Here is a 21,435-nt window from a genome sequence, read left to right on the forward strand (position 1 = left end):
GATCGTGAAACCAAATATGTATATATATATTTTTATACAAAAAATAATTTATATAATAATATATACTTTTATTATTTTTGTAAACAAATTATTTCATTTTTTATTCTTTTACTTTTTGCATTGTATAGAATCATGATCGTGAAACCAAATATGTACATATATATATATATTTTATACAAAAAATAATTTATATTAATAATATATACTTTTATTATTTTTGTAAACAAATTATTTCATTTTTTATTCTTTTACTTTTTGCATTGTATAGAATCATGATCGTGAAACCAAATATGTATATATATATATTTTATACAAAAAATAATTTATATTAATAATATATACTTTTTTAACTCCGCCTGCATGATCGCTGAGCGGATCGAGATCAGCGATCATGTTGCCGGTCCTAAGCCCGGAAAAAGGAGGAAGGTTGTTGGATCAGGTTAGCCCCCTATCCAACGTAAAAAAAAAAATTGCGGCTCATAGAAACGACACTCTGCCTCGGAATAAGTAAAAAAAAGAATGGAACGAACATATTAGTAGAATGGACAACAGAAGAATCGTCAGAATTGCACGGGATAAGTCATCGATTGGCCGCAGAAGTACGGGGCGCCCACAAAAAAGATGGCGCGACAATTTAACAGTGCAATAGGCAGAAAAACGTCGTTACGAAACAGGCAACTTGCCTAAACTAAAGAATGAAGAAGAAGAAGAAGAGAATATATACTTTTATTATTTTTGTAAACAAATTATTTCATTTTTTATTCTTTTACTTTTTGCATTGTATAGAATCATGATCGTGAAACCAAATATGTACATATATATATATATTTTATACAAAAAATAATTTATATTAATAATATATACTTTTATTATTTTTGTAAACAAATTATTTCATTTTTTATTTTTTTACTTTTTGCATTGTATAGAATCATAATCGTGAAACCAAATATGTACATATATATATATATTTTATACAAAAAATAATTTATATTAATAATATATACTTTTATTATTTTTGTAAACAAATTATTTCATTTTTTATTCTTTTACTTTTTGCATTGTATAGAATCATGATCGTGAAACCAAATATGTACATATATATATTTTATACACAAAATAATTTATATTAATAATATATACTTTTGTTATTTTTGTAAACAAATTATTTCATTTTTTATTTTTTTACTTTTTGCATTGTATAGAATCATGATCGTGAAACCAAATATGTACATATATATATTTTATACAAAAAATAATTTATATTAATAATATATACTTTTATTATTTTTGTAAACAAATTATTTCATTTTTTCCTCTCAATTTCTTCCTATTTTATTATTTTATTTTAAATATATTTTTCCTCGAACAATTATCGTTAGTTAAATTAAATTCTTTAACAATTTGATATAAACAAAATAAAAAAAGGAATAAAATATAGAACAATAATTAAATAAATATAATATTTCTTTCTCAAATAAATTCATTTGTTATTTGCATCAAAATAATTAATATCAGAGTTTAGAAAGAAGGAATGAATTAATGATAAAAGTTAATATAAATCAAATACATTTGCTCTTTTTAATCGTAAGGCTCAAAATAAATATTAACTATTATTATTATTATTATTATTACTATTTGATTACTATAAACAAAAAATAGGAAATAGATTTTGATTAGACAAAATTAATGATAAAAGTTAATATAAATCAAATACATTTGCTCTTTTAAATCGTAAGGCCCAAAATAAAGATTAACTATTATTATTATTATTATTATTACTATTTGATTACTATAAACAAAAAATAGGAAATAGATTTTGATTAGACAAAATTAATGATAAAAGTTAATATAAATCAAATACATTTGCTCTTTTAAATCGTAAGGCCCAAAATAAAGATTAATTATAATAATTATTATTATTATTTGATTATTATAAGAAATAGACATAGTGGACCAATGCCATGCCCACTGTAAGGTTCCCCAAAACTGACAGATCCAAATACAAAAAGGTAGGGCCTGTAAAAGTAGGAACAGGAAAATCAGGGGCCGTGCATTACGGACCCAAATCCCGAAAACGTGGGGTCCATATAAAGATGCAGTTTTATTTCTTTGTTTTAAACTAATATTGGAAGGATTTTAGGGATCGCTGATTAGGAATCTGATAATTTTCTTTTTCAAAATGGCGGATGGAAAATGGCGGATGGAAAATGGCGGACTGTTTTTTACTTAAAATTGATTCAATCGTTTAGAAAAATGAATATTCGAGGATTTTCGGGGTCGCTGATTATGATTTTGATATTATTTTTTGTATCAAACAAATGATTACAAAAATTTGTAATATTTGAAATATATTTTACGACATTTGAATTCATATCAACGTGAAATAAAATATATAATTAAATGGTTAAATAAAACATAGGTTAATTCCAATGAATAAATTTATTCCCTCTTTTTTCTTTTTCTTTTTCTTACAAACAATATATGAAACGATGATAATGATAATGATGATGACGATAATAAATCGGGTACGTTGATTTATGATTGAGTAATACTCTTTTGTAAAATAAACTGAGGAAGACGACATGATGACGTAATAAGTGAAAACAACTTCAAGGATTATTTCATGATTCAAAAAATGAGACAGCAAATCGTCCCAAGAACGAAATGAAACGAAACGAAACGAAACGGTGTCGAGTTATAATATTTTATTAAGTTTCTTTTATTTTATCTTTTAATTAACATTAACATATTATACATATATTTATGAAGACTAATCATTGGAATATTATTTACAACCAAACGTTCAAATAAAACTCATGAATGATTATACTTCATAATTGATTATACATGCAAACGTGATTTACTTACAATGGAAAAGCAAAACGATTATGTAAAATATCAATGATGTAATAACAATAATAATAACAATAATAATAATAATAATAACAATAACAAATGCAATACAATAGATACAAATTAATTAAAAATTTAATTTCAAATGAATTCATCGATTGAGAATAGAAAAAAAGGTAATAAAAATTCTTACCTTTGAATACTGATTTTCTTTTAAAAAATTGTCGAATAGTTTTACAACGTTTTCAAAAATAGATAATTCATTTCGTATTTTTATGAGAGAATAATAGATGATAGAGAAATAATAACGGTCGTAAATAAATATCATAAATTTGACGAAAATACAAGGATTCTATGAGCACGTGCTCATAGATGCAAACTTTTCTATTTGAAAGTAAAAACTTTCTAACGGAATAATACTTTGACAGAAAGAAAACCACAGTTTTGTCTTGTGAATGTTTCATTAGTGTACTTTGTTATTTATTTTTATATTTGCTGAGAAAATTTCTCGAGAATTCTTCCCTTTTCTTTCTTTTTTTTTTCTTTTCTTTTCTTCTTTAATTTTATTACAGAATTAAGAAAAATGTTCTTCTTTCCAATCTACCAAAAATACAAAGAGTCAAAATATAAAAGAAGTTGTCTTGAAATATACAAAAGCTTAACGATTGAATATACAGTTCTATCCTATTCTTAATACTTTTTATAAGAGTATTGTGTCGAGTTTACCAAAAGCTTTCACCAAATTTTACAAAATATCCTATTTTCTAAAAATCTTTTATGTTTCTAACGAATTTTTTCACGATTTTACGAGCAGGCCGAAATTTGTATTCATTTGTTTATCGATTTATTTGACTTCATGGAAAGTACACGTCGTACAAATTGTATCCTAATTTCGTTTGATCGATATTTAAATTATATTTAAAATATTCTTATAACAATTAAATTTTAAATTAATTTAATACGACCACACACTAACAATAAATATAAAGTATCATATATATCACAATTACGAACGTATAATTTGATCGTATGAAATACGATCACGTATTTAAGGATATTTTAATTATCATAATTTAATCGTTTCTATTCTTTTATCATTACGATCTATAAAAATTCGCGTGCTAATGTTTTTTTAGTAGTTAGTTAGACCGATATTACGTGAAATGTTTTAATTAGATCATTCATTGAGTTCAAGTGCAGTTAAAAAATGAACATGACTTTCTGTGAGTTCTCTAGGTCAATACTACGTTTCCTAATTATTTTCCTTTCGAATGTTTTTTTCATCGTATTATAAATAATATCAAGTTAATAACAAACAGAACAATATAATCGTTTATTTAACATTTAATTATTTATGATCATTCGTACGATTATTTTATTTCGACGATATTAAAACATAACGATCGAAAGTTTGAACGAAAAACAACATTTATTCTTAGATAAGACACATGAACATTTAATTCATCAAAGTATATTATTCAATAACTATCGACTAAAAAATAACTTAACAATCAAATTTCATTCATCCACTCATTCATCTCCTTCTCCCTTTATCTCTTACTCTATCAAATTTGTATTTATTTCATTTCTATTTCTTTTTCTATCTAACTTCTTCTAATTCCATTTCTTTTTCTTTCCATCTCTCTCACTTTTCCTAATTAATTCTCTCTCTTTCTTTAGTTCATTAGTCACTTTCTTATTAATTTATTATTCTTTCTCTTTCTTTCTTCCAAATTCATTCATTCTTTCTCTCTCTTACTACTACTATTACTCCACTCCCGCACTCTCTCTCTCTCTCTTTCTTTCTTCCAAGTTCATTCATTCTTTCTCTCTCTTTCTTTCTTTATTCCAAGTTCATTCATTCTTTCTCTCTCCCACTCCCACTCCTACTCTCACTCTCTCTTTCTCTTTCTTTCTTTCTTCGACTGTTATATCTATCTCTATCACTCTTACATTAGTAGAACGAGAAATGCATTTGTCCGACAGACACTAGCGCCACTCGTGGCCATTACGCGAAGTAACAGCACGCGACACGTGCTCCGAAAACCGCCACTTCCCCCTCTCCCTAAACGAAGAAAGAAATACACATTAACCTATTTCAAATATAAATCTAAAAAGAGAAATAAAGATCGAGATAATAGATTAAGATCTAAATTTAAATACACGTACAAAAATTCAAATTTCAAACAAGAGAGAGAGAGAGAGAGAGAGAACGAAGTTATTCATTTTAATATAATAATATGTAATCTCGTATAACCTCCAATAAAACTTAATCGTATAATAATCGATAATAGATAAAATGTATTATTAATTGTTAACTATTATTTATTAGAAATTTCTATGAATGTCTCGACGACGAGTATAATAAAATAAAGAGGTTATTGAGATCGCATATAATTATTTTTCCCTTTAACGAAAAATATACTCGCGTGTGTGAGAGAGTGAGTGAGACAAATGCGTATCATAAACGAAGTAAGATCGAGAGAGAAAGAAATATAGAATCTAGATGAATTAAATCAGTGATTTATAAAGAAAGATAAAACACTGTCGAAAGTATCTACAAACGACATTATCGAAAGATTTATGACAGAAAATGATTACCTTTTGTCGAATCCAATTCATCACGATATCTGGTGTATCGGCGGAGAAAGTAACCAATAAGAATGGTGATACTGGCAAAGATCACTGTCCCTATATACATAATGACGTTCGATTCCGCACGGTTGGAAAATATTTTATTTCTGTAGTCCTCCAGCTTTTCTTTTCTTTTCTTATTCTATTATTATTATTATTATTATTATTATTATTATTATTATTATTATTATTATTATTATTTGACGTTATCGAATTAAAAACCGGTCAATTAAAAATTGTCTTTCCGTTGTGTTTTATCGTTAAAATCACTTTGACCACGAGGAGGATTATTTGAAATATCACGTTTGTCGTTGTTAAAGATCGTTAGGAAGAAAACATGACACACAATTAAATACCGGGCACGCACGTTTTCGTTTACACCGCGATTAGGAGGAACGTACGAACGAACGAACGAACGAACAAACGAACTAACGGATTATGGAACGAACGAACAAACGAACGAACGAAGGAACGAAGGAACGGGGGAAAGAGAAACAGGGGAAAACAAGGTTAAACGAATTCTATTGTTTTTCGTTCGATTTGATTCGATACTCGTAATTATCGAAGATACAAATCGTTCGAACGGAAATAATATGGAAAGGAGGAGGAGGTGTTGGAATGTTTCTTTCTTTTTTTTTTTTAAACAGTGGAGGTTAAGGGTCACTGAAAAAAAACACGCGTGGATGCACGCACGCACGCACGCACGCCCGGTTATGTATTTTTTGCTGTTAACTTTTAAACGAAAAATTTATTCGAAAGTTACGCTTGCTTTTTATTTCTTTTTTCCTTTCTTTTTGTTGTCGGTTTTCTCTTTTTTGTATTTTTTTTTTTGTATTTAAATCAAAGATGAAATAATATTTCGCGTGCACACTATCCCGCGTGTTCCGGAATACACGAAAAAAGATCACGCAACGACCGCGTTAATATGAGTCAACTTAATCATATCCATGAAATAATTCTTATCTAGATTCGAACCATTAAATTCATATACATAGCTTTATCGATAAAATAGATTTCAATGTACACGCCGTCGATAAACTAGGAACCTATATTTTAGATTATATCTAATTATCTTTTTTCCTTTTTAAATATTTCTTTTAAATGTCACCCGTTGATCATTCCTTTTCATTTTTTTTCTTTCTTTTTTTTTCACATACAATTTTTATTTCTGTCAATTTAATTTTGTTCTATCGTCTTGTTCTTTCTTTTTTCTTCCTTTTTGAACTTTGTTTATTTTTCTTTTTTCTTTTTTTTTATATATAATAATGATTTTAAATAATACAAGACGTAGCGGAAATTATATGCGAGCAGTCCTTGATTGTCCGATATTGTTTCTTCTTCAATTGCACGATCAAATTCAAATTTAATCTTTATTATTTTTTCGTCGATACGATAAAATTTCACTTTTACGCGTGTTTCAAGGATTAATCGTTATAATCTCCTTATCAATATAAATTAGCAACCAAATTTTTATCCGAAAATTTGCGTGTTGTTATAAGAGAAGTGAGAAAAAAAACAAAATTAAAAAAAATAAAAATGAAATTAAATAACTACTCTTGCCCCGAAACAGTAGTCGTAATTTTTCTTATCATCCCTCAAAGATCCTTGAAAATATATATTTCATGTATTACAATTAGTTATTCCCCGATGACAATAGAATAGAATGAGAAAAAAAATGAAGAAAAAAAAGATAAAAGAAATTTGTTAAATGAAATTTAAATCAAATACGTTCGATAAATTTTTGCGGAAAGGATATAAATATTCGCGATTATATTTTAATGAACTTTCTTCTTTCAGATATATTTCCAGAACAATCGAAAGGTAATTGAATTGAGATTCCTTTTAAATGACAGAATATAACAACACAAAAACACGTTTAGTTCGAACACTCGCGAAGATCGCGGTACGAATAAACTGTTCGCCCAACTTACGTAAAATCAAAACGCTAATCGCGAACTCTGGCGGCGGTTTCGCGAATAAATATGGCCGCGCAATCGACCTAATATGAAGCTCGATATGTACAAAACGAACCGTGACGTTCATGGGTTTAGAGAAAACGTGTCTTTGATGAAACGGAAGATCGCGTGCAGGTATATACGTCCCTAATTCTTCACCTTCCCTCACCTCCCCCCTCACTTCTTACCTTTTTAACACCTAACCTTTAAATATATATCTCTCTCTATTTATCCCCCACTCCACCCGCCACCCCACCGCCCCCCCACCCCACTCTTTCTATATATCATTCTTTCTTATTCTTCCTATCCATCTACTTATGTTAAACACTTTCGCGTATAAAAAAGAATGTAGTCATGATGTTTGTATCGGATGATATACAGCAACGTATACAGGATGCTTCAAAAGTTATTTTACGGAATTGATGAAATTAAGAAACTTTCTTTTTCTTTCTTTTTTTTTTTCTAAGTATAATATTAAAAATGACAACGATTTAAATTAGTGATTGTTATTTTTCAAATATGGCGGCTATACACAGGGCGGCAATGTATTTTTTTTTGAAAAGTATCGTAATCAATTCGTTTAAAATTAAATGGAATACGATAAATGATTAATATAATAATATTAATAATAAATACTCTCTCGTGATTATTAATTTATATTTTTGACGAGAGACACAACTATTTAAATTACTCGTATATATAATTAATTCCAATTGTAAGACGGATTAATTAACATTTCGAAAGAATTTCAAATGATTTCCGAGTACTTCGAAGTCAAGATAATAACTATATTAGAAATGAATATTTAATTATGTTTGTTCTATGTAACAATTACGTGTCATATTTTCTTTATATCTTCGGCACTTGCATAAACAATAAAAAAAGAAAGATAATGAAATAAGTCGTGTAATAAAACTCCTATTTAAAAAATTGATTGTTAAATTATTTAAACGCCAGGATGATTCATCATGAGTAACCTCATTTTTTTTTGTTGTTCTTTTGTCGAACGACTTAAACGGATCCTGAGTGACATTACTACGTCATCCAATTGGCGGCTTAAGTTTTCCGTGAAATCCTATTGGGTTTCTAAGAACCACGAATGACTGTATTTTCCAGTCCCCAGGTTTTCCTGATTACGTTTAGTTATTTACGCGTATAAATTGAACAAATTCTTTCAAGGAATAACTTGCGTCATTGATTACTGATAAGAATTAAATGCTCGCATGCTTTCAAAACTCGCGTCATTCCATTATCAATAATTATGTGATACTGGGAACGCAAAGATGAAATAGAAAAAAAAAAATATTGGGATTTACGATGCTGTTGCATAGCATTTTCCTTGTATCTCGTATACTCGAATGAATGAGAAAATAAACAAATAAATATGGTAAAGCTGTGTAAGTGCGTGCGTGCGTGCGTACGCGTGTGTGTGTGTGCGTTTAATTTATTACACCTGTTGTTTCAGAAGCTTATTTTTTATTTTTGTTTGTTTTCAACGTTGCGATTCGAAAGGCACGTCTCAAAGGATAAGAATTGTTATCAATTGATCTGAGAAAAGAGTTGACTCGTTTCTAACAGGAAGATGCGTTAAATTTCAACCCGTTACTCGATCCGTTACTTTTCCTCCTTTCAGATATCTTCGTTCTCAATTCGGTTTTCCTATGCGAGTACGAGCACTAAATTTTACCGCGTGTTCCAACACCAGGAGCGTACGAACGAAAAAGGGATTAATTCTTCTTTATCGAGATCGTAATTAAAAAATATTAATATATATATATATATTTATGTGTAACAAATTTGTTTGAAATTAATAAATTTTCTATAATAGAATTTTTGTTCTTTGCATAATTTTTTTTTTTTATCGCAAAAGCGTGACGATAAATGTTTAGAAAAATATACGATAAAAATATAAATACGAACGATAATTATTAAATAAAATTGACGATAGCGCAAACATTTGGATTGGCACGTAAATATTTTTATCCTTACATGTATATATATATATATATTACAGATAAGAATAATTTGATTTCATAATCGGTGTTATTTTTGTGATTATTATTGTCTATATTTAATAAAACTTTTACGTCATAATGGCGTCATGTAAGAATGGTGGACGTCAAAACGATGAAGAACACATGTGGTCAGATTCGTAAACAATATCTTCACATTTTTTGCTATTTAATTTTTTATCTTTTCCTTGTTTTATTACAAACGATAACAATAAATTATTGTTATTACGAAGTCTCGAAGATAAAAAAAAAAGAGAGAACAAGAAAAATAAGAATAATGTGATTCGTATGATTGGTAACAATCTGTAATGGAAAAGATAACCATTATCTGTATTTACAAACAAAAATCACGTGTTTTTATTTAAATAAATAAATATATATATATATGTGTATATGTGAAAACATTAAATTTATCATTTTATATTGAACAAATTGCAACGTGTTATTTAAATATTAATTATCATATTAAAATGAAAATAAATCATAAATAAAATGATAATTTTATTGTGTTGAAATTTGTATTAAATAAGAAAAACAAAATAATAACTATATAAAATACTTTTCTTTACTTTTATTTAAATATAAAATATAAAAAGCGTTTCGTGTTAAATTAATACAAGTATTCTCATAGAAGAATTTTTTCGTTAAACTAGATATTTCGGGACAAGTATAGTACACCAAATGTGTCTTCCCTGGGCTTAGTTCAATGAACCCTCAGTCAAGTTGAAAGGTCGTTTGCCCTTTAAAAAAATTCCTGTATCTATCCTAAGGTATGTCAAATCCTCTTTTCTGTCAGATTCGATCAAAATAATAGAGAGATAAAATGGAAATAACAAATTCATCGTTCAAGGATTCGTCGTCGTCGAAAGAAATCGGTTGTCCTTGAAATAAAAAATTATATCCCATTAAGGGGATTCTTTGGAATTCCAATGAAACGCCTTCCTCAACGAGATTTAAATTAAATTAGTGATCAAAAATCTTACGGTATAATTTATTCGTTAATTTTAATCAAACTCATGTAAAATCAGATGAAAAGTATAACATTTAACAAAATGAAATATTAACGTAGTTAAACAAAAAAAAAAGAATTTCTGCAAATTTGAAAATAAATCATCGAGACATTTATATATTTATCTTTGACAAATAATTTCAAATCTAACCAAAAAAAAAAAAACCCCCCCGTTCTACCTTATCGACGGAGAATGTCGTGAATCCTTTTTTGTTTTTTTTTGGCGGGAATTCGAAATATTTCATTTATGGTGGTTATAGATACACTTCGTTTTAATTATCCTTTACTACAGATTATATAAGATATTTTCGAAGTATTAAATGATACTTCGATTGAGAGAGAAATTGTTTCTTAGCAATCTTCGACATAGTATATCCGAAATGTATATGAACTTTGAAATTGGCTATGTGCCATGAGAAATGTGCGCAATTACTAAACCCGCGCTTGCGAGATCAACACGCGTTACCGGGAAGAATAATTTTGGGAAGCTGAAGCGTCCATTAAAAACCGGACGTTGCGTTAACCTATCAAAAATTAGTCCGAGTACTTACATTAGTTTTCGATCGACGAATAAGAATTGAGATAAAACGATGTACCCCATTTTGGAGGGAAAAAAAAAGAAGTAAATTAAAACGTAGAAGAAGAAGAAAAATAGAATATGGAAAAAGTAAAATCGAAAAGAAAAATAATCGTATAAGCAAATGTTTCGTTTAGTTTAATCAACTCAACGGAAAAATGAAACAAACGATAAGGTAAAACATGTTATATCGGGGTATATTATATCGAAACTGTGTTTCGTAGTATATTCAAAGTTATTTTTAAACCGTGACCACGTAACAATTTCTCACCAAATTTTACTTTCCTCTTCGCATCGTTCCAAGCGAACGAATGAAATATTATTTGATCGATAAGAAGAAAGAAAAAAAAAAAGATTAAAAAAATAAAAAATAATAAAAAGGACAAAGGAAAACTTCACACGTAAGAAATGTGTTTATGTTTTGTTGTTCTTTTATCGTACGACTTTAAAAATATCTCAATCGGCGTTTAACAAAGAGAACAACGATAAGAATATGAAAACAAATATAAATAAAAAGAAGAAGAAGATGAAGAAGAAGAAAGAAGGAATTGAATGCTCTTGAAATGAATTTTTCGCCAAAATGGCGGCGCTTAAATGCTATCTAAAAATAACAATAACAATAACTTCGTTTTTTTGCGCGTTGAAACGTTTTGTTATTTACACGCGACACACACACAAACACGCGCGCACGCACGCACAAAACAATACGAGACGCGCTTTTTGAAAGTGGATAAAAAATGTTTTTTGGAAAAAACAAAGTAGGAAATTCGAATTAAAAAGAAATTGTTTTTTATACTCGAAACAATTGAATTAATCGTCGAGGAAACATTTTCTCGCGATGCAATTTTACGATGATAAAGTTATACGAAAAAAAGAAAAGAAAAAAACAAAAGAAAGAAAGAAAGGAATGAAATATCGAACTTACGTTGTTCGGATCCATTTTGGTTGCACATCGATAACAATTGGATGGTCATATCGACGAAATAATCCGTTTCAACGTTGACCAATAAACGTGAAGGAAAATATTTCTTCCAAAGACGAATTAAGTTCTTCTTCTCTTCGCAATCGTATATTATTATTTCTTTTCTTTTATTTGAAATAAAAAAAAACACTTGCCACACACCGCACACTTTTAATTTCCAACGAATAAGTATAATAATAATAATACTAATAATAATAATAATAACCAAAAACAAAATGATCCTATAATCCTTTATTTTTAATCCGATCAATTCAGATCAGTATGAACAATACAATACAGTATCCAACATTTTGAACATATTCATAAATGTTTCTTAATTATAATTTATTCATAATATTACAAACACAGGGGGGTGGGTGATAACATATTTAAACCATTGTCAAAACGTAATCGTGTAATTTATGGAGAAAAAAGCAAAAAAAAAGGAAAAAAAAGAGAAACGAGAAGAGGTTTGGATGGAGGGGGGCTAGGTGGATGAAACACAAAAAAGAAAAAAAAAATGCAACAAATTATTTGGAAAAAATGTAGTTGGATATAAACGTGCTCTATCACAACCGAACAACACTGGCATCATGAAACTGACTCTCGAGTAACGTGTTCCCGCCGGTTTATGAAGAGCTCGGGTTTGGATTGGTGTGCGCATGTGTGTGTGAGACCACTGAATGCAGTCACACGTGTTGCTGTATTTACGTATTATACGTAAGCAAGTATTTTACATATATATGTATATACGTGTGTCACACTCGTTTAATTCCTGACGCACGTTGCCCGATGATAAAGAACCGATAAAAAGTATTATAACTATTTATATACGGGAAAGTATCTAACCTAAATCGAGTAGTAATGACCCAAATAATATTATTATTTGTTTGCAGTAAATATTTATAAAAAAAGAAAAAAAGAAAAAATATAAAAAAAGAACAAAAATCTCGAAAGAGGAAAATAATGTTGCACTATTGCTAGGAGGAAAATTTTTTATGATTCAAACGTGAACATTTTTCTCCCTCCTTGATCATCTTTGTTTCTTCTTTTTTTTTTTTTTTTTAATAAATTGCAAAGTTTCGATGTTCTTTTTTTTTTAAATGGATTTATATATATATAATTTTTTTTGTTTACGATATTAAATAATTAAATAGGGAAAATAAAAAAAAGGATGAAGTTAACCCTGGAAATAATATTTCAGTTAAGAGGAAAAGGACTGTTATACTTAATAATATGTTCAGTGTATATATTATTTTATGAATTTTTGTTGTTAACGTTTAAATAAATGTATATGAATAAATTGACGATTATGTATTACATGAGTATAAAAAAAGTTCGTATGTTTTACGCAAAGATTACTTAATGTTTAAATCATAATTTTTCTGAAAAATATATTCTACATATTCAAACTTTAACATTTCACTTAAATATGAATGACTATGAAGACGATTATTTAATTCAAACGGTGAACAAGTAAGTTATTTGGGTGAGCCACTATAGTGGCGATGGACCTGGAAAAAATAATCGCAAAAGCCACTTTAGTGGCAGGCTCGCTAAGGGCGATATCGGTAATAGTAGTCCTCTACCTTTATCTTTTCGACCGTCGGTAACTGCCATTGTCGGTAACTGCCACTGTCGGTAATTGCCACTGTCGGTAACTTCCACGGTCGGTAACTGCCACTGTCGGTAACTGCCACTGTCGGTAACTTCCACCGTCGGTAACTGCCACTGTCGGTAACTGCCACCGTCGGTAACTGCCATCGTCGGTAATAGTAGACTTAAAATTTTTTTTACTCTACGTCGGTAATATTTTGTATTTAGGTTCCTGACGGTCAATATTATTAAAGTACAAACTCTCATTAAAAACGGTCGATATGTATAAAGTAATATCTTATTAACAATTCTTTAGAAAGAAAGAGCCTACTATCTATCCATTGCAGCTATGATTTAAAAAAGGAACCTGAAGAAAAAAATGTTATTCCAGGACTGTAAAGATGCAATGAATAAATCGAATGTAATCTCTTTTATAGATTCCAAATAAAATTCAAAATATTTTGGACTACTCCCTGGTATCTGTAAATGCATAAAAGTTATTAAAAAACATTATAAGGTAATTAGTTTCTGTATATTAAATGGATAGAAGGAACCAAGGAAAAAGGAATAAGAATATGAATTGAATGAATATGAAAAAGGAATAAGAATATTATTTGGGGATTTAAAAGAAACTAATTACAATTATAATGTTTATGGTAAGCGGTCTTTGGCTAGATTTTACTTGCAATGGAATGTTTAACGTATAAAATATGTTAAACATTATACTGAAAGTAAAATACCATTGCCCAGGTCTAACCACGAGGAGGTAACCGCTTCCGAAGACCCGGGATGTGCATCCTGAAGATGTCCCCATCCAACGACCTAAGTCGAAACCCATAGAAAATAAAAACCTCGAGAACGTTTTTTAATGAGCCCCATTCTTAGGCCCCACCCTAAGAGTTTTATTCGGAAAATTCTTACAATTACTATCGAGAATAAAAAGAAAAGTTTAAATACTGAATAAGAAAATGAAACCGAGGAAGTGCATCTGAATAAAATTCAAGTAACATCGGTGATTTTATTTGGAAACTAATATACTTTAATATAATTTTGATATATACGCATACGGAGATTACAATTAATGAATATTTTATACGTAATAATTGTCAATCTACTTAAAATATAGTGTTATCAAAATAAATGCATATAATTTTTGGTTGATCCATGGCATCTGTAAAAATAAAGAAAATACATTAAAAATAACTATCATACATGTGCAATGCTACGAGAAAATCAATAAATGAATTAAAATACTTCATTTATATTGAGAAATAATTATTTTATATTACCGTTTACCATTACTCTGTCCTCTTCTGATCATCTTCTAATCCACTTTCCTCTCCTCTTGGACGGAATGGTTATATGAAACAATAAACTGATTAAAAATATTCATTTACATACAGAAATAATTATTTTTTACTACCATTTACCATAACTCAGTCCACTTCTGGTCCATCTTCTAATCCACATCCCCTTCCTCTTGGTCGGAATTGTTATCTGAAACAATAAACGAATTAAAAAAGTTCATTTACTTATAGAAATAATTATATTCTACTACCGTTTACCATAATTTAGTCTTCCTTGGACTCGTTTCCTCCTCCTCTTGGACGGAATTTGGCATCATAGTTCATCCTGCAAAGAAAATATTAAAAGGAATAGAAAAAGTATAGGGAAAAGTAGAACTTTTAAGGTGGAACTTTTCACGATTTTTGTTTTAAGTGGTCTCCCCCCGATCGGACTAATCCACTGACTCTAATTATTTTTACGAGAAACCTAGGCTTCACGCAACGATCGACCATTACTCTAACAGCAGACGGTTGAGGCCTGACTAACGGATAGTGACCGAATCGCCAACGCGTGTTGCTTTGGTCCCTATGCTAAATGCATACTTTATGCATATCAAATCGCGAATAAAAAACAACGCATCTTAATATTATATATTACGAGGGACCTAGGCTTCACAAGACGACCGACCATAGTGCTAACGGCAGGACCGGTAAGGCCTGACTAACGGATAGCGACCGAATCGACTATGTGTCGCTTCGGTCCCTATGCTAAATGCATATTTTATGCATATCAAATCGCGAATAAAAAACAAATGTAAAAGTTGTTCCACCTCAAAAGTTAAGTAAACTCATTTGAATGCATGCTAATTCACGTGAGCATACTTGATATAAAGGAAAAGAAAGAAAGTGAAAGAAGTAGGAAAGGTATGATAGTTGGTGGGGGAAATTATAGGTAAGGACTACCTGTAAATGTAGAAAAGTTATTAAAAAAACATTATAAAGTAATTAGTTTCTGTATAATGAATGGATAGAAGGAATTCAAGAAAAGGAGTAAAGGAATATGATGTCAATTGGAAAGTTAAAAGAAACTAATTACAATTATAATGTTTATTGTAAGCGGTCTTTGGCTAGATTTTACTTGCAATGGAATGTTTAACATATAAAATATGTTAAACATTATACTGAAAGTAAAATACCATTGCCCAGGTCTAACCACGAGGAGGTAACCGCTTCTGAAGACCCGGGATGTGCATCCTGAAGATGTCCCCATCCGACGACCTAAGTCGAAACCCATAGAAAATGAAAATCCCGAGAAGGGAAATCCGGAATATCAAATAAAGAATAAGAAGAAAGAATAAGAAATGATAAAAGAAACCTGATAACAAATAAAACACAATTAAAATACATATCACACGCGTGCGATGCAAAAACGAGAAGAATAAATACATAAAAATTTTACATTTAATAATACACTTAATTATACAATTAATTGTACAGATAATTATTTAACATTATACTTTATTAAAAGTAAGTCCTTTTCTGGTCCTCTTCTGGTCCTGGTGTGGTCCTCGTTCTGTCCTGGTGTGGTCCTCGTGCTGTCCTGGCGTGGTCCTGTGTCCTGTCAACCTGAAACAAAAAAAACAAAAATAAAAGGGGAAAGAAGGGGAAAGGTAGGCTTTTAAAGTGAAACTTTTTACGTTTTTTTTTAAGTGGTATCCCACCGGTTGGACTAATCCACTGACTCTAATCTATATTACGAGGAACTTACGCTGCACGTACAGTTTGCCCACCAACACTATATTTACTGCAGGCTTGAAGAACTTAATCCCTGGGCCCGTCTTACTAATAGCGGTGGTAGACATCCCTTCTAATGCAGTTTCAGTTCCTATGCTACGTGCACATCTATGCTTGCAAAATCGCGAGTTAAAAAAAGCAAAGTAAAATAAAAAAAAAAATAAAAAAAAAAGATAGGGCGTTTCACTTTAAAAAGCTAAGGGAAGGACATGATTCTATCCTTGGGGGAAAGATAGAATCAAGGCTCGCGTGGGCAGGGTCGCATCCCTGAAGTAAATTCCTTCTTAACAAATGGCGCCCTTTGCGAAGAAGGAATCCACCCGCTACCCATTGAATTGTTTCTAAAAAAATAATAAAAATTTTAATAAACGTTTGATATTAAATTTTATGTAACAATGATTAAAAAACAATCTAAGTAATTGGAGAAGTTTATAATTATGTTACAATCCAAGAACGCAGCCAAGCTGAAGACACAGTCATCTAAAATCATAAAAATAAATTCATATTAAAATTATTTTCTATATTTAAAATACGTTAATAGGAGAGTATGTAATATTTAAAATAATGTATGTATATGTTTAAGCAATTATATATAATAGCAGGTAACAATACTTTGTTCTATACACCTTAAATAATTGTTAATTAATCGATAAAAATGTTTATTGTTGCTTAAAAACTCGGAGTATATGTTCTGTGATCCCTCCTCCTCGAAATTCACCGTTGATCTGAGTAATTATCCTCTGTTAAAGTTTTTTTGGTGAAGTTGTTTATGTGACTTTCCGAAAATTGCGCATGTGTATAAAAGAAAATCATAAAATTAATCAATAAAATTTAATATTATAACGCTCTCATTTTAATATTCTTTTAATTTTTATTTAATTGTTTAAACAAATGTACATTTGTTGTAATGTTCTTGCGCAGTGATGACTTCGGTAGGAAGGGGTAAAATTTCATCTATTAAAACATAAAATCGCAATTAATTAATATTCAAAGTACGTCAAAAGTTAGGTAATATTTAAATAAATATATATGCGTTTAAACAATCTTAATTATAATAAGAATTCATTAAAATATTAAAATAATTATTAATTAATCAATGCAAGTGTCTATTGTTGTGTAAAAGCTCGGAATATTTGTTCTGTGATCCCTCCTCCTCGAAATTCACCGTTGATCTGAGTAATTATCCTCTGTTAAAGTTTTTTTGGTGAAAGTTGTTTATGTGACTTTCCGAAAATTGCGCATGTGTATAAAAGAAAATCAATAAAATTAATCAATAAAATTTAATATTATAACGCTCTCATTTTAATATTCTTTTATTTTTTGTATAATTGTTTAAACTAATGTACATTTGTTGTTACGTTCTTGCGCAGTGATGACTTCGAGGAGGTGGGGGGTATAATTTTCATTTAATAAAATATCGGATCGAAATTATTTAATATTTAAAATATGTTAATAAGTATGTAATACCTATACTAGTACATATATATGTCTAAATAATCTGAAATATAAAGAGAGTGCATTAGTGCATTAAAATAATTGTTAATTAATCGGTGCAAGTGTCTATTGTTGCTTAAAAACTCGGAGTATATGTTCTGTGATCCCTCCTCCTCGAAATTCACCGTTGATCTGAGTAATTATCCTCTGTTAAAGTTTTTTTGGTGAAAGTTGTTTATGTGACTTTCCGAAAATTGCGCATGTGTATAAAAGAAAATCAATAAAATTAATCAATAAAATTTAATATTATAACGCTCTCATTTTAATATTCTTTTAATTTTTATTTAATTGTTTAAACAAATGTACATTTGTTGTAATGTTCTTGCGCAGTGATGACTTCGGTAGGAAGGGGTAAAATTTCATCTATTAAAACATAAAATCGCAATTAATTAATATTCAAAGTACGTCAAAAGTTAGGTAATATTTAAATAAATATATATGCGTTTAAACAATTTTAATTATAATAAGAATTCATTAAAATATTAAAATAATTATTAATTAATCAATGCAATCGTCTATTGTTATGTAAAAGCTCGGAGTATTTGTTCTGTGATCCCTCCTCCTCGAAATCCACGGTTGATCTGAGTCATTATCCTCTGTTAAAGTTCTTTTGGTGAAAGTTGTTTACAGGACCTTCCGAACGTTGAGCATGTGTATAAAAAGAATAATAAATCTATTTAATAAAATTTAAGATTAAAACGTTATGATTTTCGTATTTTTATCTATTCTATGTAATTATTTTAATGCTCCTGCGCAGTAAGGACTTCGAGGGTAAAATTCTGCTGTAACATAAAGAGAGTGCATTAATGCATTATAATAATTGTTAATTAATCGTTGCAAGAGTCTATTGTTGTCTAAAAGATCGGAATATATGATCTATGTACCTTCCCTTTCGAAATCCATCGTTGAAATGAGACGTTGTCCTCTATGAAATTACTTTTATTAAATGTTGTTTATAAGACCTTCCAAACGATGAGCATGTGTATAAAGGGTGTCATACATCTAATACATAATCTTTAAGATTAAAACGTTATGATTTTCGTATTTTATCTATTTTGTGTAATTATTTTAATGCTCTTGCGCAGTGAGGACTTCGAGGGTAAAATTTAGCTGCAATATAAGAAAATTGCATTAGTGCATTAAAATAATTGTTAATTAATACGTAATGTACACGTATATGTAAATGAAAAAAGAAAGTACATTTCTCTAAACAATTATACAACCAATCTATTCAAACAATTAATAAACAATATACTAATGGAAAATGTGAATTATTAAAGTTTACCATTATGATAGAAGAAAAATGAGGTGTTCGCTCGTTTAAATATCAAAAAATATTTCCTGGATTCATTTTAAAATCTTGTAAGTTCTTCATTTATGTATGTAATTGATACATAAAACAAGGAGAAATCCTAATTGATGCTGTGCAATTTCAAATCTTCAAATACTTGCAAATCTGCAAATCATAAGATTGTATTAGTAAAGTATCAGTAAACTAAAGAGTCTATATATGTATATGTATGATAAGAAATAATATGAATATGAAAAGATAAAAATGTAAATATAATTATAAGGTTATGTATATATAATCATGCTGTTATCTCTCAATGTTTGGAAACTTAAAGACAGTAATGTAAAAGTAAAGTAAAAGTAATGTAAAAGTATTGTAAAAGTATTGTACAAGTAAAGTAAAGTCTGACATGTGTATAAGATGTCACTCTCTTTCTCTCTCTTTCTTTCTTTTTCTATTTATTTTTCCTCTTCTTATACTTTTTATATTACTCTTCTTTATGTTATAAAAGAAAAAAGATAAACCTACCACAACACATATCAAGATAGAAAAGTAAAAACAGTTATTATACCGACAATGAGTATATGTATTCATGATGTATTCTATCACTTTTTGGAAACCTAAAAAGAGTATAAAGTAACATAGCATTGGTATAATATAAAGAAAATTAAATATATGAGTGTTGTGTATACGTGTAACACATTCCTTGTTGATATTTAAAGAATAACGTGTAGAATAAAGACAATATACACTAAAAACTTTGTCACATTGCACAGAAAAACACAATCATATAGAATAGAAACCACGTTGTATATATTTTTAAAACAATTGACATCGCTTGCCAGAGGAAAATACAATTGTATAGAAATGAAACATCGTTATAGAAATCTTGAAAAAAAATGACATAAGGCACTGTAGCCATCCTTAAAGAATTAAAATAAATTGAAAGAAAACAATTGACATCTCTCATGCCAACTATGAAAGTATAAATTCCCATACTCTTTATCGATATGGAAAGATTCTTGTTATTTTAATTCTTTAAGGATGGTTACAGTGATTTATGTCAATTGTTTTCAAAATATCTGCAACGAGGTTTCTTTTCTATACGATTGTGTTTTTCTGTGCAATGTGATAAAGTTTTTAGTCTATGTTGTCTTTATTTTACTTGTTATTTTTTAAATATTAACAAGGATAACCAAATATTAAAAAGTATACACCTAATAGAAAAATAAATTAGATAATAATAATTATTAATTGGATATATATAATAATAATTATAAATTAGGTAATTATAATTAATAATAAAATGGATTTTTTATTTATTTAATAAATAAATTATGTATGTTTTTCTGTGCGGTGTGATAAGGTTTATAGTGCATATTGTCTTTATTCATTTCTTATTTTTTAAATATTAACAAGATACGTGTACATTAAATAGAAAAATAGAATAAATTTTTTATTTATTTAATAAATAAATTATCATATCTAGCTTGACTAGCGTGGTCATGAAGAAAGCCGAGTTACGTACGTGTGACAAGGAAGCTTGTGTGCGTGAATTTCTATATGATAATTGGGAATTTCTGATTGGTCACTTATCTCTGCAATAATTATCAGCCAATCAGGGCTCTTTGCTGATCATTCTTCTTCCTTTTCGCGGCGTCGGTGCTGGAGATCGGACGGATGCTACGTCGTCCCGTTAATCTCAGGTAATTAAAAATATTTTCTAACGTAAATAATCTTCCTATATACTAATAGATTCCTCTAGCAAATGACTTCCAAATGATATAATCGAAAGATTACGATAATGTCGAGGATAAAGAATATTTGCGTAGAAAAAATTCTATGTACATTGGTATGCATTTTTCTACGCAATGATATATATCTTGTTTTACGGCATCATTTCTATGGATATGACTTATAATGTTCAATTTTCATTGTTTGGATTAATAAAGTATATATTTCGACAATTCTTA

The 21,435-nt window shown here is 28.9% G+C and overlaps 1 protein-coding gene and 1 long non-coding RNA gene across 3 annotated transcripts in view; both read right to left on the minus strand.

Annotated features, from left to right (window-relative positions):
* The window catches only part of LOC122526775 (transducin beta-like protein 2), a 40,845-nt gene extending 28,238 nt beyond the window's left edge, over nt 1–12,607 (minus strand). The window contains exon 1 of one of the 2 annotated variants that reach the window (XM_043650310.1): nt 11,966–12,607. In XM_043650310.1, coding sequence (XP_043506245.1) covers nt 11,966–12,014 — 49 coding nt within the window. In that variant the 5' untranslated portion in view covers nt 12,015–12,607. Of the gene's footprint in view, nt 1–5,454; nt 5,646–11,965 lie in introns of those variants that run through there. The other variant, XM_043650309.1, reaches the window with a different exon arrangement.
* A 1,983-nt stretch (nt 12,608–14,590) lies between these two features.
* LOC122513396 lies at nt 14,591–15,687 on the minus strand. Its single transcript, XR_006302746.1, has 3 exons — nt 15,163–15,687; nt 14,887–15,094; nt 14,591–14,768 (listed from the first exon to the last, which is right to left on the minus strand). It is a non-coding gene; the product is annotated as an uncharacterized LOC122513396 (long non-coding RNA).
* Between the last annotated feature and the right edge of the window lie 5,748 nt (nt 15,688–21,435).

This window comes from Polistes fuscatus, unplaced genomic scaffold, assembly GCF_010416935.1.
Source record: "Polistes fuscatus isolate 324 unplaced genomic scaffold, CU_Pfus_HIC Scaffold12, whole genome shotgun sequence".
NCBI lineage: Eukaryota > Metazoa > Arthropoda > Insecta > Hymenoptera > Vespidae > Polistes > Polistes fuscatus.